Source organism: Natator depressus, chromosome 27, assembly GCF_965152275.1.
Source record: "Natator depressus isolate rNatDep1 chromosome 27, rNatDep2.hap1, whole genome shotgun sequence".
Lineage (NCBI taxonomy): Eukaryota > Metazoa > Chordata > Testudines > Cheloniidae > Natator > Natator depressus.
Genome location: NC_134260.1, coordinates 8,284,496 through 8,312,030, shown reverse-complemented (window position 1 = coordinate 8,312,030; position 27,535 = coordinate 8,284,496). Strand labels below are relative to the sequence as shown.

Genomic DNA, 27,535 nt, shown 5'->3' with positions numbered 1-27,535 from the left:
ACACGGAGGCTGGGGCAGAGCGGAGATTACAAGCAAGATCCCCTGAATCCCATCCCAGTGCCTTAATCACAAACTGGGCCACCTTCTCCTATGGATGTCCATGTGTAAAGGGCCTGGTGTGCGTTTGCCTTAGAAAGCAGCCAGCCCTCAGCACCAGCAGGATTCTGTGGCCCCTCCAGGCCTGAACCCCACCATCACAGGAGTGGGGGGTGTGACAGTATCACAGCTTTGCCGCTGAACCTCATTTGGCTGGAGCCAGGCTAGGGCAAGGCTGGGGGAAGCAGGCCCTGGAAAAGGGGAGGGGCTTGATCTGCTGAAGGTAGAAAGCCCTGCCCCATGGAGAACCAAGGGGTGGGGTGTTGGTTTATTCAGCCCTCCCGGATTTCCCCATAGCTCTAATACCTTGAGAACCCACAGGTGGAGAGATGCAGCAAGCCAGGTGGGCAACAGCCACCCCCACCCTCAAACAGGCAGGGAAGGGCATGGCATTGCCACCCCCACAAGTGAGGCTATCTTGCAGGACACACACACCCCTCTCATACATCATGGCAGCAGGTGGTGCTGGGTTGTGCCCTTCCCCCCCACCAGCTCAGACACAAACACGCCTCATGTCTCTCCCCCACCTTTGGGGTTTCTTACAAAAATGCTTTCTCAGCCCCCACCAGGATGGGATCGTCCCCGAGTACCACAGCACAGCCTTTGCAGAAGGGTGTTCTGGGCCCCAAGTCCAGATGAGGGGGGGGAAGAGAGAGGGGCAGGGGGGCTTTGGAGTTCCCCTCTTTGGGGCATAGGGCACAGGCAGGGCATGGAGAACCCAGCAGGGATCCCCTTGGCTAATGAAGGGCCAAGAGATTAACCAATCAATTCCCACCCTGCACAGACACCGTGACAGGAAGTACCACCCGCCCCCACCCTCACACCGTGATGCACACAAGCCCTCCCCAGCAGAGATCCATGGCTGCTCATTGCAGGAGGCCAAATCCTAGCCCCTTGCCAGCAGCTGCCAGAGTAGCACTTAGCCCCCCCTCCACAGCAGCTGAGGTGATGGAGGGAGAACAGGCAGGTGGGGAAGGGAGGGGTGGGGTGAGTGTTTTCAGGTGCAAATTACACATAAAATGTCTTTTATTGAAGGAAGTCGGAGCGAATCCCCACTCCTGCAACCAGCCCACAGGCCTGTCGGTAACACACATGCAGGAGGATGGCTACTTGTCCGGCTACTGACCCTAAGAGAGCTACTCAAGGATGGGGGCGCTTTGGCATGGAATCTCTGCCCTGGAGATTTCACACCTTTGTGAAGATCAGGGAGGAGGTGGCGCTCAAGAGGGGCCCAGTGGGTGGTGTCCATTACCAGCAGCAAGGTGTCTTGTGTGAGTATAGGCCACCTAGGGGGCTGAGCCCTGGAGCTCTGCCTTCCAGGGGGCAGATAGGAATGGGGAAGTCCTGAGTGGAAGAAATGATGGTGCTACCTAGGGAGGACTGGCCTGGAGTCCAGGGTACAATGGTCCTTTGTATCACTGCCTCGCAGGAGGAGGGCTAAGGGAACGGGGTGTGCGGAGAGGGCATGGGGTGGGTTAAGACCCAATCCCAGGGCTAAACCCAGCCACCAGAAGGGAGAGATGCGGAGAGACTCCGAGCAGGAGGGTCGGTTGCTCTTTGTGCTCCAGTCGCTCTAAGTCTTCGGAAGAGAAAGGCTCTTGGTCCACGGCAGGACGTGGCCTGGGGAGGTAGTCAATTCATGCAGGGGATCCCCTTGCATGGAATGCCAGGGCTGTCCTGCTCCCCCCCAGGCTGGGCAGGGAGGGGGCCCTCTGCGTTTGCCAGAGGACAACTCAGTCACTCCCACTACAGCGGCACAGCCAGATGCCAGGAGCAGGGCACCCACTGCTGGGGGGCTCTTCACAAGCTGGAGAGCGGCCTCCCCAGCCCTGAGGCCCCAGCAGGCAGCCTCTAAACAGTGCAAACCAGGAATGTGCCAGCTGGGAAGGGAGGGTGGAGGTGAGATGTCGTCAAAGGCAAACAGGGGCCTGACCCTTCCCACTAGGAAGCACCGTGGTGCCCACGCTGCTCTGACACAGCCTCTCTAGCTCGCCCCCCGGGGAGGCAGAAGGGAAACCCGCGGAAACACAAGGAGAGAGCGAGACTAGAAGGCACTTGGACGTTGCATATCCTGGCCCAGGGCACATCGGGGAAGAAGCTGTTGCTAGCAGGGAGGTCTGTTCCCAGTGGATCTCGGCAGGAGCGGAGCGGCACAGGGGCAGAACCGCCGCTGCTCCCCCCCGGCGAGGAGGCTGGATGAAATGCAAGGCCCTGGCTTTGGCAGCTGAATCCCAGCACTGATCTCTGCAGTCACCTCCCGCTTGCTACCTCCGGAGAACTCCCCCACCAGCCAGGCCCTGGCCCACAGCGTGGCGAGTTTGGAGGCTGTGCTGGGGGGGCTCTGCCCGCCCTGGCGCTCACAGGCCGCTGAGCTGTCGCTCCTGGTTCAGCTTCTGGAAGAAGGTCTTGCCGAACTCGTAGGTGCTAATCATGATGGCGCAGGCCGGGGCCACCTTGATGACGCGGGGCAGGAAGCCTGCGGGAGGCAGAGAGGGCAGCGTTACCTGCTCCTGCTAGCTGGCCCTGCTCAGGCACCCCAGCACCCACCCCTCGTCCTACAGCCGGCCCAGGCTGCCGTTCTAGTTACCTGCAAAGAGCCCACGGGTGCCAGACTCTGCTCGGATCCTCCTCAGCAGCAGCCAGGTGGATGAGGACTTGGAGGCAGCCACTGTGGGGCGAAGGCAAAGCAGGGGCATGAGGGGAAGGGGGTGCTGGTGCTGCCACCGCCCGCCGGCTGCGCTGGGACCCGCCACTCACCCTAGCGAAGGGTCTGTCCCGCCTTCCAATACTTCCCCCCAGGGCACGGGCGGCGGCAGGATGCTAGGTGTCTGCTCCAGAGGAGCCCCGCTCCCTCCCGCCCCTGTCCCGTGTGTGCAGAATTGCAGCTCCCCCTCTGGGCAGCGAAAGGAGCCAGCCCCCCCGACGGGCCGTTCCAGACGGATGGATTCGCCACTGGAGCCATAGGCGGAAGCCGACCCCTCGCTCTGCTCGGAGTCCCACGTTCCCCGTGCTCCCCATGAGCCCCTCACCTCGGAGCGTCTCCAGGTCCCCCAGCTCAATCTGTCGCTGGGTCTTCACCACATCGAAGGGCAGGGTCAGCACAGCAGCCACCTGGGGGAAGGGGAGAAACTGCCCATCACTCCCAAGCCACAGCTGGGGACCCCCGTGCCTCCCCGTACAGCACTTCTCCCTCAGGCCAAGAGAGGCTGTGAACTTCAGCCCCTAGCATCTGCCCCCTGAGCGCTCAGCCCTCCTCCGCCCACTGTCCTAGGCAGGTTAGAACCTCCGCCCAGGAGAGGCCGAGTCTCCTGGCCTCTAGTGTAACAACAAACCCCCGGCTCCCACTGCACCCCCCTGCTCCAGGCTGCTCCCTGCGCAGACATTGCTCTGGGGCAGGTACGGCCTGTGTCTCGCGCAGGGGCAGGCAAAGGCATCTGCAAACCAGGCATAGTCTATCCAGCACCCAAGCTGGTCAAGGCTGCTGGATCCGAGGTCCCAGCCTTTCAAGGAGAACAGCTGGCTCCCAAATAAACTGCACCCAAATAAAACGCCACGAAACCCTTCTGATTCCCAGCAGGGCTCTTTCCCCTGGTTAGAATCCCAACGTTCTGGGGGTGGAGGTAACCTAACGGGCTCCCTTCAGACCCAGGCAGAAACTCAGCTCCCCAGGGACGGAACAGAAGCTCGCATACTCACAGTCCCAGAGATGGCCCCAGCTGCGAAGCTGACCATGAACGTGGCTTCGTTGAGCCGGGACTGACGGCAGAGCCATTCCTTCACCAGCTCGTAGTTAAACCAGTAGAGAGCTGAGACAGACAGACCAGGGCCATGGGTTAGAAGCATCAGCAGCCACCTCCACTGCTCTGCTCCTGGGGCATTGCCCTTTGGCACTGAGCCCCAGCCCTGGGGACTGCCCTCTTCAATCTATCAGCCCAAGAGCAGATAGGGCAAAAGGCAAACAGCCCCCTGCCCTGCCCAGCCCAGCCCTGACTGGGAGTGAGCACAGCGGAGAGATGGGAGGGCCTTGGCCGTTGGGCTGACACCAAGAATTGGCAGGCCTATTAGTACCCATCGAGAGGCTGCTTTTCCTGGCATGAAGGGCCCTGGAACTGGGCTGAGATCCACCAAACTGGTATCCCAGCTCAGGTGGGAACTGGGTCTGAAAATCCTTCACTCTGGAATCACCACTGTCAGGTAAAAACCTTTGCGCCAAACAAGAGATGCACAGAAGGGATAGGGACTGGAGCGTGGCCCGTCAGCGCCTTCTGTAGGCAGCCCCAAGCTATCAGCGTGGCACCGAGGGCTCTCTGCAGATGGCAAGAAGAGAATTCTTGTCCTGGGCCAAACCTTTCCCTATGGCCCCAGCCCCAAGTGGGGGAGACCGGCCCCAGTGCGGCCCACAGCCCCCTCACCTGTCCCCAGCACCCCTTTTCTGTGTGGTATACCTGAGAAGGGAACATCCCGCAGCACAGTGGGTCCCCAGCCCCTCCAGAGGGACAGCCAGCCGTCCTGGGCCACCGAGGACTGGATGCAGACACGCAGCTCACGGTAGCTCAACGGCCGGGACTGCATCTTGGTTCGGATGAGTTCCAAGGGGCTGATCACCGTCACCGCGCCCACTGAGGGAGGGAGTCATAGAATCATAGAATATCAGGGTTGGAAGGGACCTCAGGAGGTCATCTAGTCCAACCCCCTGCTCAAAGCAGGACCAATCCCCAACTAAATCATCCCAGCCAGGGCTCTGTCAAGCCTGACCTTAAAAATATCTAAGGAAGGAGATTCCAGAACATCAGCTACTGACAAGCCAGCAGCAAGTGTGATACCAAAGCCCAGCGACAGGGCAAGGCCAGGCCCCTCTCACTCCCACGTGCAAACAGGGCAGTCATCTGCAGTTCCTAGAATGGTGAGAGCACATGGTGCAGGAGTCCAGAGGGGCCAGCCCTGGCACCGGCCCATCGGGTTCGGCAAGGAGCTGTCTGCTAGGATTGCTGCTTGTTTACAGCAAATTACACCCGGAACAGCAGCTTAAGGCTCATCCCAGCATAAGGATCTCACTGTGCTTCAGAGGGAGACCCTCTGTGCAGCAGGGGGTCGGTTCAGCCTTCCCACAGCGGGGAGATGGGGAAATGAAAGCCCAGGGAGGGGCGGGGCTGCGTGTGAAGTCAGCCAGGGAGTCTGTGACTGAGCAGAGAATTGATCCAGGAGTGCTCGAACCACGGCCACAGGGATTCATAGATTCCCAGGCCAGAAGGGACCCATGCGATCATTTCGTTGGACCCCCTGCATAACACAGGCCACAATTCCTAGAGCTGAGCTTTTAGAAAAACATCCGATCTTGATTTACAAACAGCCAGGGACGGAGAATCCAGCCTCACCACCACCTCGGGCCAGCTGTGCCGAAGGTTAATGACCCTCGCTGCTAAAAACCAAGGCAGGTCGTTATTCATTGGGAATGATTCTTTACCCCTGGGCCACCGGAGCAGGGGGAGGGATGGGGGGGGAGAGGATGCAAGGTATATGGACCCTGAACGCAGAGGAGAGCGCTACTCACGCCTGGCGAGGGCACCAGCCACCAGGGGAACATGGGCCCCTTGGCTGCCCATCCGGCAGCGCAGATAATCCCGCAGCTGGTCGTAGCTGGTGAAATAGATCACCGTGGCAGGCACCGCCATCACCCTGCCAAGGAGAGGGGCTCATTAGCATCACCTGCCAACTCACATCATGCTCCCTGCCAAAGAGGGGGGTCAGATTGCTCCAGGCATAATCTCCACCCCCCCCCCCCATCCCAGCTGGGCCTTGACACTGCCCCTCCCATTCTCCAGCTAAGCAGTGGGACCCATCTCCCAGAGAGCAATGGGCGGGGGGGGTCCCATTTGTCTGCACAGGCTCCACACAAACAGAGGAGCCTACCAAAATGCCACATGCACACAGCTCCGCCCGAAAGGTCAGAGGGCGAAGGGTGGTGTCTGGGGGAGGCTTAAGGGGGAGCAGGGGAAGGGAGGCCAGTGCACCTGGGACTAATTACCTGCTGCCCAGCTGGGCTGAAGGGAAAGCACCTGGATCTTATAAAGGGGAGACAACAGCAGAGGAAGGTTGATCCGCAGCCAGCTCTCAACCCCGCTAAGATCAGAGCGCTGCTACAGGGAGCAGGAAGACCCTGAGTGGTCAGGGGAAGGCAAGGAGAGCAGCAGAGAGGGTTTCCCTGCTAACCTCTCTGAGCCAGGGAGGGCTGAAAACAGCTGAGCTCTGGCTAGGAAGGGCCTGGACAGGTGATGAGCTCCAGGACCAGCTGAGGATGCCAGAGCTGGGTATGAACTTGTGTTGTGGTGACGGGCTTTGTTCGAAGATCATTTTGCACTGTTTCTGTTGTCGAACCAGCCCCAGACAGTGGTGGCGTTCGCCATGACACAGCCTTTGTGGGGTTTATTAAGGAGCCTGAGAGGAAACTGAGGCAGGCCTCTGCAGAGCCACGCTTGGCCAGCAGGGGGTGATACAGGGCAGGCACACCCTCTTGCAGAGAGGGAGTGGAAAAGGCGGGAAGGGGGCCTGGGGAGGCAGACAGTCTCTGCAGTCCTAGGATCTCCCATGGATAACCAGGGATTCTGGGTCAGTGCAGGACAGACACCACCGCTTCCTCCCCCTGCAGTCAGAGCTCCCAGGGCAAAGGCAGAGACCCCTGGGCCCAGGCCAGGAGCTACCAGCAGCACCAGCGCCTGGGATGTGTGGGCCCTGCAGGAAGACTGGGAGTGCACGCCTGGCTAGCACCGCAGATACGGGGAGCCCAGGTGTTTGCATTCGACCTCCCTTAGCAGGCGTGCAGCGGGGAAGGGCTGTAACGCTCGGTGCCCAGACTCACAAGGTGGGTGGCAGGCCGCTCCACAGAGACCGAATGCCCTCGTAACGCGTGATCTTCACAAAGGCATCCTGAAAGGAAGAGGAGAGCACAAGGGGGTTAGAGAGGAGGGGGAGGAGGCTTCCCCAATGCTAGGGGCAGCCCTGTGGCCCGAAAGGGAGACCAGATGCTCGCTCCAGAGCTCAGCCAGGGGCTGCGTCTTTCCCTCCCATGCCGAGCTCTGCCGCTTCTCCAGCCTAGCCCTCATCACAGGGTGACTGGCCCCTTAAGGGAGGAGGGCAGTACAGCTGACTGGTTACCTGCTCCCCAACTGGGCCTTATAAAGGGGGAGACAGCAGCAGGGGCTGGAAGGCTACCCAGTGAGCTCTCTCAACCCCAGGCAGGTACAGGTGCTGCTAGAGGAAGCCGTGGCAGGGGCTGCAGAGAGCAGGAGACCCTGGGTAACCAGGGGTGGGCCAGGAGAGCAGGGGGCACAAGGCTGAGCTCTGGCTAGGAAGGGCTGGGACAGAAGACAAGCTCCAGGACTGGTTGGGGATGTCCGAGCCAAGTGTGAACTGGTGTCGTGGTGACGGACTTTGTTTTGGGGCTTTGAGGACTGTTTTGAACTGTCTGTGCTTACACCAGGCGTAGCATTAGCCACGAGAAAGCCAGTGCAGCATTTATTAAGGAGCACTGAGACAAGGGGAAACTGAGTCAGGCCTCTGCAGAGCTATGCTTGGCCTGCAAGGGCGCTACAGGATAGGCACGCCCTCTTACATGTCCCCCTTGCAAACGAACCCTTTCCCGTCCACAGAGCTATAGCCACCTAGGAGTGGGGTTGGTGAAGCTGCTCCAAACGCTGGTGCACCTGGCCCTCTCTCCTCCCCCACACCTCCAATCACCCTGCCAGGCAACCCAGCTGGTCCCAGACCAGGGTGCCCGAACTGCCGCACGCAGCCTGGCCATCAAGCCAAAGGCCTGACCCTGCACTGGCTTTGGCTGCCAGAGCGCGGTGGCCTTCCCTCTGCCCCGTCAAGGCAGCCAGGTTCCCAGCAGGAGAAGAGCCTCACCAGGGTGCCGGTGAAGCGGGTGGGGGCCTTGTACCAGGCGGTGCAGCTGCTCCCGTTCTGGCACACGTACAAGTGGTCCATGAGCCCATTGCAGTACACGAAGCATTTCCCTGTGGGAAGGGGCAGGGGAGACAGAGTGGGGTTAAACTCATGCCCAGCCCAGCCTGCTTCAGGCTCTTCCCTTCCCCACCCCCAAAGCCCTCCCTGCTCCAGGCTCTGCCCTTTCCTTCTGCAAGGACCCTCAGCAGGGGGGCAGGGCTGTACCCCTCAGGACCCTGCCAGCTCCTCTCTGCCCCATTCCCTGCCGCCCCCAGAACTCTGCTCCTCTTTCAATCTTCCTGAGCCCTATGGGGCGCTGCCCCTGCTCTCCCAAAGGGCAGCCGGCAAGGAGTGGGAGGGCTGCTGGGCAGACAGGGCAGCCGTGGAGAGAGGAGCCAGCAGCCATGGGGAGGGAGAGCTTGTGGGGAGCTAGACAGGTCAGCAGGGGTGTAGACCGCTGGAGCAGCCAGGCCAAAGCTCATCTCAGCCAGAGCACCCTGGGGTGGCCAGGCCTCCCACAGGCCTGGGACACAGGCATGTTTACTGGGGGTGGGGGGCAGGCAGGGACTTGCTCCAGTCCTGTCATGCAGAATAAAGGCATCAGAGCAGAAGTGTGGCGAGACAGAAAGGGAGAGTACTGGGAAACTGTCCGAATCCATCATACTCCCCTCATCCCCAGGATGCGCTCGCCCTAAAGCCGTCCTGTCAGCCTGGACTAACCGCCCGTGCTGGCAGGAGGCCACCTGCCTACACGAGTCAGCGTCAGCCCTGTCACCCTGACGGATTGGATGAGGCTGCCCGGGGTTTGCCTGGCTCCCTTCCCCAGGATCCCATTCAAATCCCTTTCCCTGCCTAGTGGCCGTTGGAGAGCCAGACGCGCACACAAAGCAGCCCTCTGCCAAACACCAGAGACAGACGCCCCAGGGATGGGCCTCAGAGCAAGCCCGGCAGAGATGGGAGCCTAGCGGGGAGAGAGGCAGCAGTGGGCACAGGAGCCTGGTGTGGGAAGCTGACAGATGGGCAGACGAAAGGCAGGGTGGGGACAAGGTAGCCAACCCCGCTAGAGCCACCCCCCACCACCAAATCAGCATCCCCAGATGGCAGCACAACCAGCATCAGCCACCCCTACGGGCTAGTCGTCTTCCCATGCCCAGGGCATGACTGCGGGCGGCAGGTTAGGCTTAGCAGGGATCCAAGCAGGCGGCAGGGCAGCCAGAGGGGAGGACACACAAGAGACAAACGGAACAAGGACAGAGAGGCCCATGTGTGCTCCTGCGGGGGAATCGGCTAGTGTTGAACCCCAAGTGGCCTGGGACAGCCAGCTTCCAGCACGTGTTTCTGACAGAGCACTAGTAGCCCTGCAGTGTGGGGGAAAACGGGGGATGGACTGCCCCCTGCACTCTATCCAGGACATTTGGGGAAGGGCATGTGAAGGACTTCTGCGAGGCATCCTCGGGCAGAGGAGGCTCCCCTCGAATCAGCAGAGGCTGGATATGTCCTGCATAGCTGTGCCAGGAGGGAGGTGGTTACAGAATGGGTCATGGGGTGGGAGAGGGAAAGAGTAACATCCAGAGGCCCCTAACACAGCCACGACTCGGCAAGCCAACAACTCCCAGGCCCACCTGCCTGATGACAAACAGCCTGCGGGGTCAGTCTCACAACTGCCTCCATGCTCAGGAGGCACAGAGGTGAGGAAAAGGGAGGCACAGAAGCGAGGGGACTTACCCAAGGCCATGCAGTGAGTCAGTGGCAGGGCTGAGAACTGAACCCAAGGTTGCAGCTCCCAGTGCCCCCTCCTCTAACCACCAGACAGCATCTGACCCCCAGAGGACTCTGAACTAGACTCCATTGCAGTAGGGATGGAAGGAAGATGGTGTGTGGTGAGCCAGGGTGCATGGAGCCCTGTACTGCCCCACTCTGGAGACTGCAGCTATGGGGAATAGGTTCTCCCTGGGGGGAATGGCGCTGTCAAGGGTCAGCAGCCACGGGAGGCTGGTCGCAGGAAAAGGGTGAAAGGATAATACCCAGAGATACTCACATTTGGACTGGTGAACGCTCCAGGGCGTACACTCTACTGACAACACTGAAACACACAACAGGGACACATTTAGCGACAAGCAGAGGGGTGCTGAGGAGACACCCTCCCTTCTGGTAGCAGCAAAGCTCTCAGGGGCCAGGCGGGTGCTAGCAGTGCATGGTCTGGGAAGGCAGGGACCCCCGTGCCCTGCTGTCAGCAGAGAGCTGGGATGTGGGGGCTGTTCGGGGGCAAGCCACTCGGGTTTGGAAAGGTGGAGGCTGCTGGCTTGAGCTGGACAAGATCTGAGGATGCCCTCCCCCTCAATAACAAGTCACTTCCGCCTGCCGGCAACAGGGAGGTGTCTCAACATCTGTTCCATAGCCCCCCACAGCTGAGCAGTCGCAGAAACATCAGGATCTATTTAGCAGCATGACTCTGGCAGTCAAGTCACCTGAACCCAGCCCCATACGGCTTCCAAGGGACCCCGTTCCACCAGGCTAGCCCATTGTCTCTCTAGTCCCTTCCGCATGAGACTTCCAAAGTGCTTCACAAACCAACAGACGTTCTGCTCCCAAGTTTTATAGATTGCGGGGAGAGCGACTGAGGCACAGGAAGGGGAAGTGACTCCCAGAGGGAGGCAGTGGGAACAGAACCCAGGAGTCCTGACCTTCAGGCCCCTGCTCTAACCCTTACAGAAATCCCTCTGACCAGATTAGCCCTGGGGCACAGTCAGTGCAGGTGTCCCAGGCCTGGCTCACTACTGAAAAGAGAACCGGGAGGCAAGAGGCTGGGCTAGGGATTCTCACGCAGTCTGCGAGCTACTTAAATTCCTGCTGAGGCTTGAAAGGGCTTGGCTGCTCCTGGAACGTCAGACAGGGTTAGTTCAGGCTGGTTGGGATTATTGCAGAACAGCCCTGCAGGGCAGCGGCCAGCACAAGCCAAAGCCTGGGACGTGCTCCTTCCTGTCAGGCAGCACCAGATCCTGGAAGGGAGGGCAGAGCCAGGAGGAGGGAGCTCGATTTCCTGCCTTCACTAGAGGCCTACAGATGATGACCAGGCCCTGGCTCTGTGGAGCCCTTTACGTGTGCCAGGCATCCCACCAACCCACCCACTTCAGGGCCATTCAGGACATCTAAGCCCAGCTCCCCCTGACACACTGGCTCCGAGGCCCTATAGGACACCTAAGCCCATATTACCTCTCCCCTAAGGCCACACAGATGTGAGCCCAGCTCCCACCCCAGAGGCAGGGTGCTCTTAGCCCCCCGTGGGTGGTACACTACTGGGGTGTTGCTTGTGGGAATGGTGATCCCACTCAAGCCAGATGTACAGTTTCTGTGTTTGGGGGAAGGGGTGAGGACCTAAGCGGGGATGCAGCCTGATGGTGCCATGCCAGACCCCCTCTGCTGAACCTGTGTCCCCATCAGAGAGGCACAAACCCCAGGTGACCATCTTCACTGCTCTGCTGCCTGCAGGCAGTCCCTGCCCAGACTGAGTAGCCAAATATCACAGAACCCGATAAGCTCTTCGCTAACTAGGCAGAGGCTCCTCCTCACAACTGCCCTTGGGGCCTGTATAGGGGACAGGGATTGCTGTGGTTCACAGACACCTGCCAGGCAAAGCCGGGGAGAGAAACAACCCAGGATCTGAGCTACCGCATTCCGGGCTCGCTGCTGCAGAGGTAGCAGGCTCGGAGACGACCTACCTGGCCTCCAGCTGCGGAGAGAAGGCAAGATTTCTGCCCTGAGCACTTAGTTACCTTTAGAGAAAGGCGTCCTCTGTGCCTGCAGTCGAATCTTCACCACATCCAGGGGAGTGACTGAAAGAGAAGGAGCCTACTTAGACCTGGGGCCAGTGTAGGGCAGTTGGCAAAAGGGTGGCACAGAGTGCTTTATCAATGAGAGGGCAAATACACCTCAGTGCCTCCCCCCGAAAGGTAGATCTGGAAAATGGATTTAATATGGACAGGGAAACAGCGGCTCAAAGAAGGGAAGGGACATGGCCAAGCTCACAGCATGAGCAGAGTTGAGAGTAGAACCCAGAAGTCCACGCTCCTCTCCCTCTCGCTCTAACCACCAGAACCCACCCTCCTTCCCAGAGCTGGGAACAGAACCTGCTCTTCCTCACACCTCCTTCTGGAGCCTGGGGTCACCAGAGCCCATGGTGCACAGCAAACAGCCAGAGTCCAGCTCTCCAAGGAGTTTTAAGGCTCTTAATGACCAGGCCAGATTTGCTGGGAGAAACTTTAATCAGAGAATGAGACACAAGGAGTCGAGCTGGGATTCTAGGAAGGGGAAGTTAAGAGGTGGAAGAGGCCACGGCTGTATCGGCAGAAGCCCCAGAGACAGTCCCAAGTTCAGAACAGTGAGCTCACCTGCCCTTTGCACACACACCCGTCCCCTTACACACGTGCACACACCCCGACCTCCCTACGCTCATCTGTGCATACCCTGAACTCACGTGGAAATCCTTGCACCCACCCACCCTGTCTCTCCAGCCCCACTCCTCGCTCAACCATCCCCATGCTGACCCCTTACCGAAGAGAGATGTGAAGAGGGCCCCGGTCCCAGATGCCAGCATCTGCTGCAGGGGGGTAATGCCCCCCCCAGGGCTCACTGATGTGTTCTCACCCATCATGCTGCCCACCTGCAAAACACAAAGGGGGCAGCGGTGCGGTTACAGGCAATGCTGTCTCCAGGCGCCGAGCTTCATCCCAGAAGCCTACAGCTAGAGCCATCAGCTCCCTTGGTACGCTGGCTAGGTGAGCCCCAAGGAGACGGCATTTCAGAGCAGACTGACTACCACCTGCCCCTGAGAGGGAGATACTTGCTCAAGGGGCACTAGAGACCAGGTTCTGCCCGTTTCCTGGTCTGAGAGGTCCCAACATCCCTGCATTCCTGAGAGCCCTCTTGCCACTGTGCAGCTGCCTCGGCATGCTGGCTGAATCCCCACCCCTCGCTGGCAGCGTTATCCATGCACGGCAGAAGGGGTGGGGCTCCTTCTCGTGTATGCTGCTTATACAATCGTCTGCGCAATGGGGAGAGACAGCACCAGGTGCAGCGCCGATAAAATCCTGCCAGCAGCATAGCTGGATCCAGACCCGAGACAATGAACCTAAGCCAGTATTGGGAGCTACCGCAGGGGAGACCCAGAAAGGGCTGGGAGGGGAGCAGAGAGCAGAGTCAAATGCTCCGAGCTCTCCCATTCCCCTAGCAGTCCTGCCGCCCTGTGAGGAGGAGCCTTGCCCCACCCCACCCCAAACGCAGGAAGGAGGGGCGGGGTGGTGCAAAGTCAACCGATGGGGAGAAGCAAGGTACAGTGACCAGGAACCCTCCTTCAGTCCCAGGGAACCGATCACAGGGGTACATCCACCTAATCCAAACAGCCGATTCCCTCCTGGCCCAGTCCAGATGTGCTAAGGAGAGGGGGCAGGAGTCTTTCTTCAGACACGGGGACCAGTTCAACCTTGTGTATGTTAGCAGGAATCGCAGCACTTAGTACTTTGGAACAGCAAAGCCCTCTACAGCAGCAGTTTTCAACCAGGGGTACGTGTATCCCTGCGGGTACATCAACTCCTCTCGATATTTGCTTGATTTTACAACAGGCTACATGGAAAGCACGAGTGAGGCCGGTACAAACTAAAATTTCATACAGACAATGACTTGTTTATACTGCTGTATATACTAGACACTGAAATGGAAGGACACTAGTTATATTCCAATTGGTTTATTTTATAATGATATGTCAGAATGAGAGTCAGCAATTTCAATAACAGTGTGCTGACAGGCTTTTTTGTATTTTTAAGTCTGATTTTTGTAAGTAAGTTGTTTTTAGGTGAGGTGAAAGTTGGGGTACGCAAGACAAATCAGACTCCTGAAAGGGGTACAGTCGTCTGGGAAGGTTCAGAGCCACTGCTCTACAGCCCCTAATTAACCCTCCCACCGGCCCCACACCTGGCAAGGCACTAGCCTGCTGCTTCTGTGATCAAGAAGATGAAGCACGGAGAGGGGAAATGACTTGCCTAACACCTTAGAGGAAGCTAGTGTCAGAGCCAGCAATGGAAGCCTGGAGTCCTAACTCCCAGCCCTTCGCTCAGACTACATTGATCTCTCACTGCACTTCAGGATCTCGCCCCATTTAGCCACCATGAGCTCCAGCTACTAGCTCTGAAACACAGCAACATGGAGTCAGCCCGTGCTTTCAGATTCCAAATTCCACCACACTCCAAGGGAAAAATACCCTGGGGCGTATTTAACCTGAACGTTCGTTCTCATTTCATTTCCTGTACTCTCCATACCTTTTCCTAGGGCTATTTAGTTCCAGGTCTTTGTGTGTTCCTTTTGAATGCTATCCCCACCCTGCTCAGCACAGCCACATGCTGCCTATAACCCAAACATGCCCCTTTCCTGGGGGTTGGTTTTACTGGTAACTCAAATCACGATTCCAGATCATAAACCTCTGCTCGGCTGTTCTTAGGGCCTCCCTACAGGGGAGCTCCCCAATCCTGGGCCCTAGTTCCCTCTGCCGGAGACAAGGGCATGCTACCACCTCTCTTATGCTCCTGGACTGTGTATACATTAGGGAACTGTAGAAAGAAATTCCCACTGGGGGGGAGCCTTGGTGCAGACAAGGTGTCAGCAGCTTCCAGCATTTTTACCCTCATGTAATTTAAACCAGAGGAACCAATGGTGGTGCCAGTGGGGAGTTTCTAAGCTTTTGTCTTGAGCCCCATCTGCACCAACAGGGCACAGCTGATGCAACCTTACAGTGACTCAGTGATAATTACACTGCACTTTTGCACAGGGCTCAAGCACCTGAAAATGAGAGAATTCCACAGAGGAGCCCTCGATCCCTAAGTAAGGTCCTAGCATCTGCCGTCCTATTACAGGTACCACACAGACTGTGAGAATCGCGCATAGCTCCTCACCCCCTGGATTTGTAGGATTAAAGGGAGTAATGTCCTAGGACCTCCACTTAGATGGGAGAATACCCTAGAATCTCATCACAGTACTTGGAATGAGGGGCCACTGGGGAGTGTGCAATACCTAAACTGCTTAATCACCTGCTATTCATATATGCCACAACCCAGCACCCTCCATCCACGTAGCAAGGGAGCAGACCGGGATACAGGGCTTCTCCAGGACAGAGGGAGGCTTCCCCACCTGTCATCCTGATAAAATCCAGATTTTATGCCCCCTGCCTTGGGCCTATATAATCAGTACTTACTCACACATAGCTTCCTGCTTCCCTCCCGCTAGGGTCTGACGTGCTACCTTTTACAGTGGCCTTAACTCAGGAAAAAGTGCCTCGAGCGAGCATGACCGCGGCCAACTGTTTACTCTTAGAAAGGCGCTGATATGTCTGTAAAAGCTGGTGCAGCGGTCAGTGCAAGCAATGACATGGCTGGGCACAGCAGGGCTAAGATTTTAAATGTAGGAGATTCCACCGACAGGACGTGGACAGTTTCTGTGCAGATTGTTTCTTCTTCCTCATTGCCGCTCCCTGCGTGTCACAGTAACAACCTGCTGATGTTACTGACAAACAAACAAACAAGGTCTCGCTCCCATTGGCCCTGTAGGAGCCAGTCCAGCTACAGCAGCCAAGTGCCACTGTAGGATCAGGATCACCCGCATGGAAGTCAGAGGCAGGAAGAAATCAGCTGGATTCTCATATCCCAGGCATCTCCAGAGAGCACACAACAGGGAAACTCAGCCGAACAGCCTTCATCGAGTGGCTCTCCAGTGGAGCGCCACAGATTATTGCCAGCCTGCCCAGGAAGGCTCTTCTGTGGCAATAAGTGAAATCAGGCAGCGCCACCACCCTACGTAGCTTCACCTGCACCTCTGTGCCCAATCAGAGCTCCCCTCAGCTACGCATGTTATTTGTCTCTGGTAGTGCCCGCGAGGCGCTAGGTGTTTCCCAAACATGACACAGGGCTCACAACATGACAGCCAAGGCATGGGATAAAGCAGCACTACATATAACTAAAGAGGATGCTGTGGAGATCTTAACTGTGGGATTTTCTGCCTTTTGTGCATTTCGGGTCTGATGCAAAGCCAGCTAAACCATTGCAAGGTCTCCCACTGACTTCCATGAGTTTGGGATCAGGAACTTAAAACCTCAGCCCCTGTGATGGCAGTGAAGTGGGTTTTTTTTAAAATAAAGGTTTCTTTTCTTTTTTTAAGTGAGGGGAGGGGGAAAAAAAGGTGGCAGTGGTGCTTCCCACCAATCCCTGGCTCACAGAGCAGTCCCAGTATTCCCCCTGGCCTAGCCCCAGTTCTAGAGGGGTCAGAAAGGTTCATGGCAAGGCTTTATTTGCTTCCGCTTGAACTACAGGGCTTTGGAGCGCCCACGTACATGACCTGCGGACACCCATGTGTAACTGGGGCTACACTTCGCTATCCTGGCAAAGCCGCTCCCCCATGAGAGCAACATACAGGGAACAATCGTCTTTTGGACTCTGAGTTCTCGGGGGCAGACACAGGCATTGCTAAGTGTGTGCACAATGATTAGGGCCGTGGTTATAGGCGTTTCTGTTACAGACCAACCAGGTCAGAGCCCCATTGCAATAGGCACCGAACGAACCGACTGTAAATTATAGTCCCTGCTGCAAAGGCTTATAAGGGAGCCTGGAGGCAACTACTCTAATAATAAATAATAATTAATTACTAGATTGAACTTTGAAATCCAGCTGGTCTGAACTAAGAGCATAAGAAGAAGTAACCAGAGAACATTAAATGCTTACTCCACAGTCATAGCTCAGATCACAGAGCAAATCTGCCCCCTTATCTCCACCTGGACACCACATGCCACCTCCTCCCTTCCCCCTCTGAACTGGCTTCTCTCCTGTGGTCTAGCATCAACAGGTCTCTTCCTGGATCCCAGCTCCTCACACTACCGCATTGGACTCTTCTCTTAGGGGGCTAAGAGAAAATCCACCTAGCTCCTTGCTCCAGGGCTGGTCCTTGCTGTCTCCCCATCCCACTGCACCACCTCCTCACCTGGAGTCTGGAAAGGGATACTCCTGGCTCCCAGCTCCAGGGTCCCTGGGCTACTGCAGCCTTTCCACTCCCAGCCCCCAGCAGCTGAGCTGCTGTAACTCTCCCATCCCCTTTCCACTGTCCTTGGGTCCTGTCCTAGGTTCTAGGACCCCTCCCCCTACATTGTCCCAGGCTCAGAGCCCCCATTCTGTGTCGTCCTCCTCTCCTGCGGCCTAGGAGACAGACTCCCCTCTTCTAGCCCCCAGTTCCCCAGGCTAACATACACCCCACCCCCACAGAACAGGCTCCTCACCTGGGGTCTAGGAGCCAAAGCATCCCCTCCAGCCCCCCCCGCGCTGTGGAGCTGGGCATGGAGCTACTGCAGTCCCAGCTCTGACTATTCAGCTCTTCTGGGCACACAAACATGGCAATCAGCAGCAGCTGGGCCAAGCAGAGGGCAGGGCGGAGCTGAGCCCGCACAGGGACAACCAACCCAGCGCTCCCACAAGTGGCACTGGCAGCCTCCCGTGCCCACCAGTGTCAGTGCCCCAGCCTGGCTGGCACCCTTGGGGCTCAGCAGCCTTTGCAGACAGAAATGAATTAACACTTTCCCCCCTCCGGGCAATGTCACCTTTAACCAACAGATGGGGAAACTGAGGCACCGAGCAGGGAAGTGACTCAGCCCAGCTCACGCAGGGAGCCAGGAGTAGAACCCAGGCATCCTGGCCCCCAGCACCCCCCTAATCTAACATTGCAGCCACTCCCCCCACCCCGCTTCTGTGCGCATTGCACGCTGCCCTCAGGGGTTACCCCCTCCCGGCTCCTGTGTGTGTGTGCGTCCCCAGGAGTTACCCCCCTGCTCCCGCCTGTGTGTCTTCCCCTCCCCGCCCCCCCGGGGGTCCCCCCCCTCCTCTCCTGTGTGTCTTCCCCTCCCCGGCCCCCCTGGGTTCCCCCCCTCCTGTGTGTCTTCCCCTCCCCGCGCCCCCGGGGGTCCCCCCTCCTCTCCTCTGCTGTGTGTCTCCCCCTCCCCACCCCCCGGGGGCCCCCCCTCCTCTCCCGCCTGTCTCCCCCTCCCCGCCCCCCGGGGGTTCCCCCCCCTCCCGCGTGTCTCCCCCTCCCCGCCCCCCGGGGGTCCCTCCTCCTCTCCTGTGGGTCCCCCCTCCTCTCCTGTGTGCCTCCCCACCCCCCGGGGGTCCCCCCTCCTCTCCCGCGTGTCTCCCTCCCCCCCCCGGGCCCCCCACCACTGACCGGCCCATATCAGCCGCACGTGATTTTTTCATCCGCCGACGAATACAGAGAGGCCGGTGCCTGCGCCTTTAAGGAGCCCCATCGGCCGCCCGGCGGGAGGGGCCCCGGGCCGGGATCGCCGCCCCGCGGGGTGGTTGGATCGGGCCGGACCCGCTGGGCCGCAGCGAGCGGCGCTTCCGCTCCGGCCTGCGGGAAGGGGCGGGGCGAGGCCCTGCGCGGCCGGGGGCGGGGCTTACACACGCCTCCCTCCCCCGGCCCCCCCCGCCCGCGTGTGCAGACAGCGGGGCGGGACTTACACCCACGGCTGAGTGTTCCAGAGACAGTGGGCCTTACACACGCGTGCAGGGCCAGAGATCGTGAGCCTTGCACACTCCCCCCAAGGCTTGCAAATAGAGCCGTGCTTGCACACCTACACACACCAATGCTGCTGAGTGTGCAGACACAACAGGGCTTACACACACTCCAGGGGCACTGGGACAGTTTTTATAGTGGGGGGGCTGAGAGCCATTGAACAAAAGTGTAAACCCTGTATAGAATGGAAACCATTTTAAGCCAGGGGGTGCAACAGCATCCCTGGTTCCAGCACCTATGACACACCCTGCTGGGTGTGCCCGAGACAGAGCGATTTACACACCCACACTGCTGAGTGTGCCCGAGACAGAGTGATTTACACACCCACCCTGCTGAGTGTGCCCGAGACAGAGGGGGTTTACACGGAGATCTTTATGTCCCTCCTTGCACGCATACTGTAGAGAAAGGGGTTTACACACATACACCCCCTCGTCCACATGTGTATCACAGAGTGTGATGGAGACAGGTTTACCACACACCACGCCACAGAGGAGAGGAATTCACAGCTCCTGAACACACAACAGGCCACAGGGTCTGCCCGAGCCAGCAGGATTTACGCACAAACTCCAGACACTTACACCACAGCGTGCCAGCCGAAGAGGGAGTTTGTGGCCTATGCAAACCCAGGCCGCGTCCCCCAGGGCAAGGCAGAAGCAGAGCGACTTCCACACACCCTGTGTACACATGCACCACAGGCAGCCAAGTAAACCAACCCCACCGAGTCTCCGTGCCCGCTCCTCGCTCCCCTTCCTGTCCCTCCACACAAACCCCATTCACAGGGAGCTTCTGCCTCCTGGGAAGGGGGGAGGTAGAGTGTCAGGGAGCTGGTGTTCCTCCACGGTGGAGCGCTAGGCTGAAGGGGCTGCAAGAAGAGAGAGGTTCTAGTCTCATCTCCTCTACTGACTGACTCCTGTTAATATTTCTGTGGAGGCCACAACCCTTCTTACTGGTAAGGCCTGGCATCCCAACTCCAGGAGGGAGACAAATATCATTTCCCCATTTTACAAATAAAGTAACTGAGAGGCTGCATAAGGTCACTTCAGGCAGCTTCCTAATATGCCGGCACCAAGTCTCATCCACTGACTTATACTGCCTTTCAGAATGAATGTGCCAAATCTTGACACTCCTGTTAGTCACTACTGTCCTAACCACTAAACCGGGGGTTCTCAAACTTCATTGCATCGCGACCCCCTTCTGACAACAAAAATGACTATATGACCCCAGGAAGGGGGACCAAAGCTTGAGCCTACCCGAGTCCCGCCGCCCATGGGCTTCAGCCCCACTGCTCAGGGCTGAAACTGAAGCTTGAGCTCTGCTGCCCAGGGCTGAAGCTCTTGGGCTTTGGCCCGAGGCAATGGGGCTCTGGCGTCGGCCCCAGGCCCCAGCAAGTCTAATGCCTGCACTGGCGACCCCTGACCCTCTGGGGTCCTGACCCACCGTTTGAGAACCGCTGCGGTAGATCATACTTTTGGCCTCTCTTAAGTGACTGTGAGGCCCTTGGAATGATTGTAATTGTTTATATGATTTGTATTGGAAAACACCGTATTAAGACATAGAATATCAGGGTTGGAAGGGACCTTAGGAGGTCATCTAGTCCAACCCCCTGCTCAAAGCAGAATCAATCCCCAATTTTTGCCCCAGATCCCTAAATGGCCCCACTCAAGGATTGAACTCACAATCCTGGGTTTAGCAGGCCAATGCTCAAACCATTGAGCTATCCCTCCTCTGCAATGAATGAATTTGGATGTTGTGTGTATACTTGTTTTATTGTTTATATTTTGATTAATGGGAATTGTCCCTTCAGAGCAGGGTGCAGCACTTGATTGTCTGAAGGATACTTGAAAACAACACATGGAGGAAATTGCCAGTGTGTCCAGAAGTTTCAGAGTAACAGCCGTGTTAGTCTGTATTCACAAAAAGAAAAGGAGTACTTGTGGCACCTTAGAGACTAACCAATTTATTTGAGCATAAGCTTTTGTGAGCTACAGCTCACTTCATCGGATGCATACTGTGGAAAGTGTAGAAGATCTTTTTATACACACAAAGCATGAAAAAATACCTCCCCCCACCCCACTCTCCTGCTGGTAATAGCTTATCTAAACTGATCAATCTCCTTACAATGTGTATGATAATCAAGGTGGGCCATTTCCAGCACAAATCCAGGGTTTAACAAGAACGTCTGGGGGGGGGGTGGAGTAGGAAAAAACAAGGGGAAATAGGTCACCTTGCATAATGACTTAGCCACTCCCAGTCTCTATTCAAGCCTAAGTTAACTGTATCCAATTTGCAAATGAATTCCAATTCAACAGTCTCTTGCTGGAGTCTGGATTTGAAGTTTTTTGTTGTAATATCACAACTTTCATGTCTGTAATCGCGTGACCAGAGAGATTGAAGTGTTCTCCGACTGGTTTATGAATGTTATAATTCTTGACATCTGATTTGTGTCCATTTATTCTTTTACGTAGAGACTGTCCAGTTTGACCAATGTACATGGCAGAGGGGCATTGCTGGCACATGATGGCATATATCACATTGGTGGAAGTGCAGGTGAACGAGCCTCTGAAAGACCCTGCTTGTGTGAGCTCCCAAGTGCTCAGAACTTGATTGAATAAACTGAACACTGAGAAGGTAAGACTCATTCCTGAAGGAGTAACAATAACACTTACAGCAGGCCCGCATGTCTCAGGGCATTGCTAATGAGCTACAGAGCATATTTTTTCTTTTTCTCATAGTTGAAGCTGACGATGTCCATTAGACCCAGGTGTCTGACACTTTCCATTATAGCCTCCCACCTTAGCTCTCTTCCCCCCTTGAAGAGAGGGTCATCTAATTGTTAGAGCCCTGGGAGAGCTGTGTCTAATGGTTAGAGAAGCTGAGTGGGAATGGAAGCCCTTCCTTGAGGTGCTGGTCTCAGCTCTGGATTGTAGTTTGCCTGACTGGGCAAGTTATTGTTGGGGGGTAAATCAGTGCATAATAAGCTAGACTTTTGTTGTGCTAGGGCTGTGGAATGGACCCTCCCCTTTTCCTGGAGGCTAGCAGACAGAAGATTAGGAATCTGCTCCTAACAAGCATGTTTCTCATAGCTGAAAAGCAGGCATTAGTAGCCAGCTGAGGCTTTTTAAAAACAAACAGCAGAGCAGGCTGGGAAAGCAGAAGCATCTGGTGCCCTTAAAATACAGACTGCATGGGTAGGGTAGCTGAATATGAGATGGGGAGGGATAGATAGAATAGTGGGGTGAACAAGGAAATTAAGGCTAGAAGATGTTTGCTGTTTTGATTTCTGTTAGTTGCTGCATTGGGGATGGTCCTTAGGATGTATGTTGCTTTTCATTTGGAGTTCTGGAGTGCGCATTAGTTATGCTTATGTCTCACAGGCTGACATGTTCTTTGGTTTGAAGGAAAATCCCTTTAGCCTTTCTTCTCCTGGGGTCTAGTGCTTCCATAGATATGCTGCTCAGATCATGGCCCAGTATGGCCTATAAACAAAAGCAGAAGGGGAGTGGAAGTCAGGACTCCTGAGTTCCTTTCCTGGTTCTGGGAGCAGAGTGTGATCTGCTGATTAGACTGGGGGGAAACTGAAGCCCTGAGAAATATTGCCCATACAGCATAAGCAACTATTTGGTCTTGTTGATATTGACTGTGAGTATAAACTCAATCCAAGGGGATTTCCTTGGAACCCCTTCCTACTCGGGGCATGGTGCTCCTGTAAGAACCTTCTCAATCTACCTATAGGCTCACCTTTGTGTGCCTCACTAGGGAGCTATGTCCTCCTTTAAGAACAGGTGCTTTAGAGCCATTCTTTCTCCAGAGACATGAATGCATCTGATGAAGTGAGCTGTAGCTCACGAAAGCTTATGCTCTAATAAATAAATAATAATAAATAATAACAAGTCCTCCTTTTCTTTTTGCGGATACAAACAAACATGGCTGCTACTCTGAAACCTGCTTTCCAAGGGTTCAGCATTTCCTACTCCAGTCAGAGAATTCAGGGTGTGGGGCCCAAAGAGCTAGGCTCATAGAAACTGACTCATTCCGGTCAATGACCTGGTCTAGAGAGATGTGGACCAGAGGCCTAGTCCCTTCTCTCTGTAGTACCTCCCACATGTGTATATGTAACTGTGGGGAAACTGCCTGCAGCAGCTGCCTGAATTGTCCTGGTGCTTGTGTGTGTCTCTGACTTATAGAAAGTGCTTTGCTGAGACTGCTGCTCTGATTGGATATGCAGATTGTAGCTGCCATTGGTAAGTTGGAGAGGATCAGCAAGATCCAGAGGTTTGGAGCTATCTTTGAGCTGGAGGGCCTGGGAAGGGGAAAGCTTGTGCGCCCTAGAGGTCTGATGTGTTGTGACTGGCTGGGGGTGAGCTCTGCAAAAGCCCCAAGTCCTAGCTTCCCAGTGGAATCAGGCAGGCAGTTAGGCTGGAGGGTTCATGTGGAGTGGGAAGTGGAAATGTTCACTGATTCTTCAGCCTCATGCTCCTTTTTTTGGCCTTGGGTCTAGGCCTGGGACCCAACGTGCTCCAGGCAGTCCTGTTGAACAGCTGGTGGGTAAGCGATGCAGTCACACTCACTCTATGCTCTGAGTGGTGCCCAGGTGATCTCAGGACCCCCCTCTATCCATGGAGCAGGGTGTCTTTGTGGTATGTCCTCCTGAGATGCTCCTCCCAGCTGCCTGAGCTGGCCAGAGTCCTCTGTGAACCCAGTCCCTCATCTCCTGTTTCTCAAATTTAGTTAGGATCATGTGGGTCTGGGTGGGGTGGGGTAGCAAGTGGCTTGGTCACACATGGGTGAGGAATGGAGGACTACATGTGCCTATCTCCTGCTAAGGGTTCGTGGTTGCTGTGTCCAGTCAATGCACCTTCCCCTGCCTTGGGGGAACCCTTTCTAAGGGGGGGTGGAGAGGGAAGGCCACTCAGCCCTTGGTGTGTCAGCTGAGGCTGCAAGTGAGGGGTAGCTAATGCCAATTGTCAGTCTGCAGCTGTGGGATCACTTCCTCTGGGATGTGGAGTGAGGTGGCATCAGATGGGAATGTGACTCTCCCCAGGGTCACATTTGGTGCTGGCATTTAGAGGTGAAAGGTCCTGTATCCTATTCCCTGACCTAGCCGGGCCCCTGGAGTCTTGGTACTGCAGCCCAATCTGGGACTCAGTCCCCTCCTAGAGAAGGGGTTGAACAAACTGTCAGGGCTGTTTCCACTCCAATCTCAGAAGGAAAAACAAACAGAATGAACCCCTAAGATTAGTTCTGAATTTGAAATCTTAAGGTGCATGTCTCAGGTCACCCCCACCCCAAAAACATTCCTACTTTGCGTGACGCACAGCCTAGCGAGAGCAGGAAAACACCCCAGGTTGGAGATGGCTTATTCTGCACTCTGTGTTCCTTAGTCAGAAAGTGTAGCATGATGCTTGGCCATGTGCCTCCTTGCCAACAACTAAACCCCCCAGGACTCCCTGAGAGCGGTCTGTGACTCCAGGCTGCCCAGCCTACCTTAAGCCTTGATAACTGGTAAAGTTCTCACCTCCATGTTTCTCTTCCTGTTAGATGCTAATTTTTCCAGCACACACTATCTGCACCCCAACGTTCTCTGTAATGGACACCATCTATTATTACCTGCTCTCTTGCCACTTAATACTTTTTACAACACATATTAGGACACTATTTGTATGTAACGTAACGATGCATTGTGCTATAGCCGTTCACCAGGTGTGGACATTCGTAGCTCTGAGAGTACACACGGCAAGTGCTCTAGAACTAGTGAGACAAACTAATCTCCAGCATCGCTCCATTGGTATAGTTTCGGTGGTGTCGGGGATAAATTTGGCATCGTGTAACTCTGAAGTGGCAGATGGTGCGTATGTCTATGTAGAAAGCGAAGGGCTGGTTTGATAGCCAATTCAGAGTTGCATTATTTAGGGATGACAGCAGATGGTGCTCAAAACCATTTTAAGGCTTGATGTACAGACGCTTCTAACAGCTTCTTCACTGCAAAACCTACCCCTTGGTAGTACTAGGTTATGAGCTTGCTTGGTTTATTTAAGAGCCAGATTTAACTCCTCTCCCTAGGACTTGTGCACACTTGATAAATATAGAAAATACACTAAGAAAATACCTGTTTTCCTATCATTAGTTTCTACTGCAAGCAGGAAACCGACCTCCAAGACACCAAAAATCTGCTATCACTTGGCCAAGGGGCAACAATATGAAGCCAGAGGATTCGTCAGGTTGGTAGTGGAAGAGCCTGTTACAAGGTAAGCATTACCAGTGTGGGGCTTTGTGTCTTTGTAATGAATCTCATTTTGGTAAGAGGTGCTCGCCTATTTGAATCCTGGAGAATGAAGTCCTGTGTCTGACCACAAAACAGGTAACTCCATTCAGGCTTTCTCCATAATGCCCTCTTATCTCTAGGGATAAGAGGGCGCTGTCGGTCACTGGCCTCCCTGTGGAGGCTGTCAGCAAAGGGAATAACTCATGCCACCTGTGATGGACAGGTTTACAAACCCAAAAACCACCACCAGGAATTAGACTGAGAGGCCACAAACTTGCTTCCTATAGGCCACTGAACAGCAGTGAGAAAAACTGTCCGATGCTACCAAGTTGGGTAAATGAAAATTAATGGGATTTTGCAAACTATCCAAACTCATGATACGTTTACTTTACCCTTCTGTAGCATCTTCCCTAAGAGGGTCTCATTTTGGTGTTTTTTGGTTGTGATTTGTTTGTTTGTTTTTTGCATTCTTCAATTACATAACTCTCACAACACCTCTGTGTGGCAGGAAGATATTATCCACATTACATACATGGGGAAACTGAGGCAAAGAGGCTAAAGGACTTGACCAGGCTCTCCCAGTGATGGCCAAGCCTGCGAACTTGTAAACCCCAACCCTGTAGTGTAACCAGTAGATACTGCTTCCTCTAGATATACAAGTGCTAGATGCATTGAAGAGCACTATGCAACAAAAGACTTAGAAGTGCAGTGTTTATTTTAAAAAGAGCCACACGGGCCCTTCTAGCTTCTGTTTTCAACTGGCAGGCTTAATATTGTCTCTACAGTGCCCCTTGCCCTTTTTTTTTTTTTTTTTAAAGGTAATATTTCGCTAAAAGGTCTTGTCTCAGCATATAAGACAGAGTGCAAAGGAACGACCTGGCTTTTGGTGAACAACAGGTTAACTCCAACTCAACTGCTGTCCTCCTCTTATACAGGTGCTCAGAAAAAAGAGCAATCAATTGGCACTTCTTGTTATCCTTATCCCTTGAGGAAAAGACCTTGTGATGCTCTTGTTTTCTGCTGAGTCATCCTGCCTGCTCAGCCTGTGTGTTGAAAGGGAACCAGGTTTTACCCCTTGACTTCCAGCAGGGTAATCCCTTTAGCTTCAGTGGGTTTCTAGAGGTATAATGCAGATTTGCCTCTTTGTTCCATTTGCCTTTCTCTGAAAATGCCGTGTAAATTGATTCTGTGAGTTCAAGAAAGCAGTGTCTGGGCTGCAAATATGGTATGCCCAGTTCCAAGTTGATGGAAATGAAGCCTGCTAAATTTGAAATCCCTCTGTGGTAGTATTCGCAAAAAGAAAAGGAGGACTTGTGGCACCTTAGAGACTAACCAATTTATTTGAGCATGAGCTTTCGTGAGCTACAGCTCACTTCATCGGATGCATACTGTGGAAATTGCAGAAGACATTATATACACAGACACCATGAAACAATACCTCCTCCCACCCCACTCTGCTGCTGGTAATAGTGGGGTGGGAGGAGGTATTGTTTCATGGTGTCTGTGTATATAATGTCTTCTGCAATTTCCACAGTATGCATCCGATGAAGTGAGCTGTAGCTCACGAAAGCTCATGCTCAAATAAATTGGTTAGTCTCTAAGGTGCCACAAGTCCTCCTTTTCTTTTTGCGAATACAGACTAACACGGCTGTTACTCTGAAACCTGTGGAAGTATTGTGCATTAAGCTTCAGAACTGAAACTTTAGAATTGGAAAGCTTCAGAATTAGTAGGGGAAGCTAAAGTGGATGGGAACCTGGGAGGCAATGACCATGAGATGGTCGAGTTCAGGATCCTGACACAGGGAAGAAAGGAGAGTAGCAGAATACGGACCCTGGACTTCAGAAAAGCAGACTTTTGACTCCTTCAGGGAACTGATGGGCAGGATCCCCTGGGAGAATAACATGAGGGGGAAAGGAGTCCAGGAGACCTGGCTGTATTTTAAAGAATCCTTATTAAGGTTACAGGGACAAACCATCCCGATGTGTAGAAAGAATAGTAAATATGGCAGGCGACCAGCTTGGCTTAACAGTGAAATCCTTGCTGATCTTGAACACAAAAAAGAAGCTTACAAGAAGTGGAAGATTGGACAAATGACCAGGGAAGAGTATAAAAATATTGCTCGGGGATGCAGGAGTGAAATCAGGAAAGCCAAATCACACCTGGAGTTGCAGCTAGCAAGAGATGTTAAGAGTAACAAGAAGGGTTTCTTCAGGTATGTTAGCAAAAAGAAGAAAGTCAAGGAAAGTGTGGGCCCATTACTGAATGAGGGAGGCAACCTAGTGACAGAGGATGTGAAAAAAGCTAATGTACTCAATGCTTTTTTTGCCTCTGTCTTCACGAACAAGGTCAGCTCCCAGACTACTGCACTGGGCAGCACAGCATGGGGAGGAGGTGACCAGCCCTCTGTGGAGAAAGAAGTGATTAGGGACTATTTAGAAAAGCTGGATGAGCACAAGTCCATGGGGCTGGATGCGCTGCATCCGAGAGTGCTAAAGGAGTTGGCGGATGTGATTGCAGAGCCATTGGCCATTATCTTTGAAAACTCATGGCGATCCGGGGAAGTCCAGGACGACTGGAAAAAGGCTAATTTAGTGCCCATCTTTAAAAAAGGGAAGAAGGAGGATCCTGGGAACTACAGGCCA

General features: G+C 54.9%; 2 protein-coding genes across 4 annotated transcripts in view; one reads left to right on the top strand and one right to left on the bottom strand.

The window, feature by feature from the left end:
• Positions 1-1,104: 1,104 nt before the first annotated feature.
• On the bottom strand, positions 1,105-18,469 carry SLC25A39 (solute carrier family 25 member 39). 2 transcript variants are annotated; one of them, XM_074940597.1, is made up of 12 exons: positions 18,280-18,469; positions 12,589-12,697; positions 11,811-11,870; positions 10,076-10,120; positions 7,999-8,108; positions 6,953-7,020; positions 5,648-5,772; positions 4,542-4,715; positions 3,793-3,902; positions 3,126-3,207; positions 2,684-2,764; positions 1,105-2,572 (listed from the first exon to the last, which is right to left on the bottom strand). In XM_074940597.1, exons 2-12 carry the CDS (start codon positions 12,686-12,688, stop codon positions 2,454-2,456), a joined length of 1,074 nt encoding a protein of 357 aa, XP_074796698.1. In that variant the 5' UTR covers positions 12,689-12,697; positions 18,280-18,469; the 3' UTR covers positions 1,105-2,453. The 2 variants fall into 2 exon arrangements, with proteins under 2 accessions (XP_074796698.1, XP_074796699.1); XM_074940598.1 differs by lacking the exon at positions 10,076-10,120.
• Positions 18,470-24,815: 6,346 nt separating this feature from the next.
• The window catches only part of MAPT (microtubule associated protein tau), a 116,258-nt gene continuing 113,538 nt past the window's right edge, over positions 24,816-27,535 (top strand). The window contains exon 1 of one of the 2 annotated variants that reach the window (XM_074940581.1): positions 24,816-24,875. The gene's annotated coding sequence lies outside the window, so the exon portion shown is untranslated. The remainder of the gene's footprint in view (positions 24,876-27,535) is intronic. The other variant, XM_074940577.1, reaches the window with a different exon arrangement.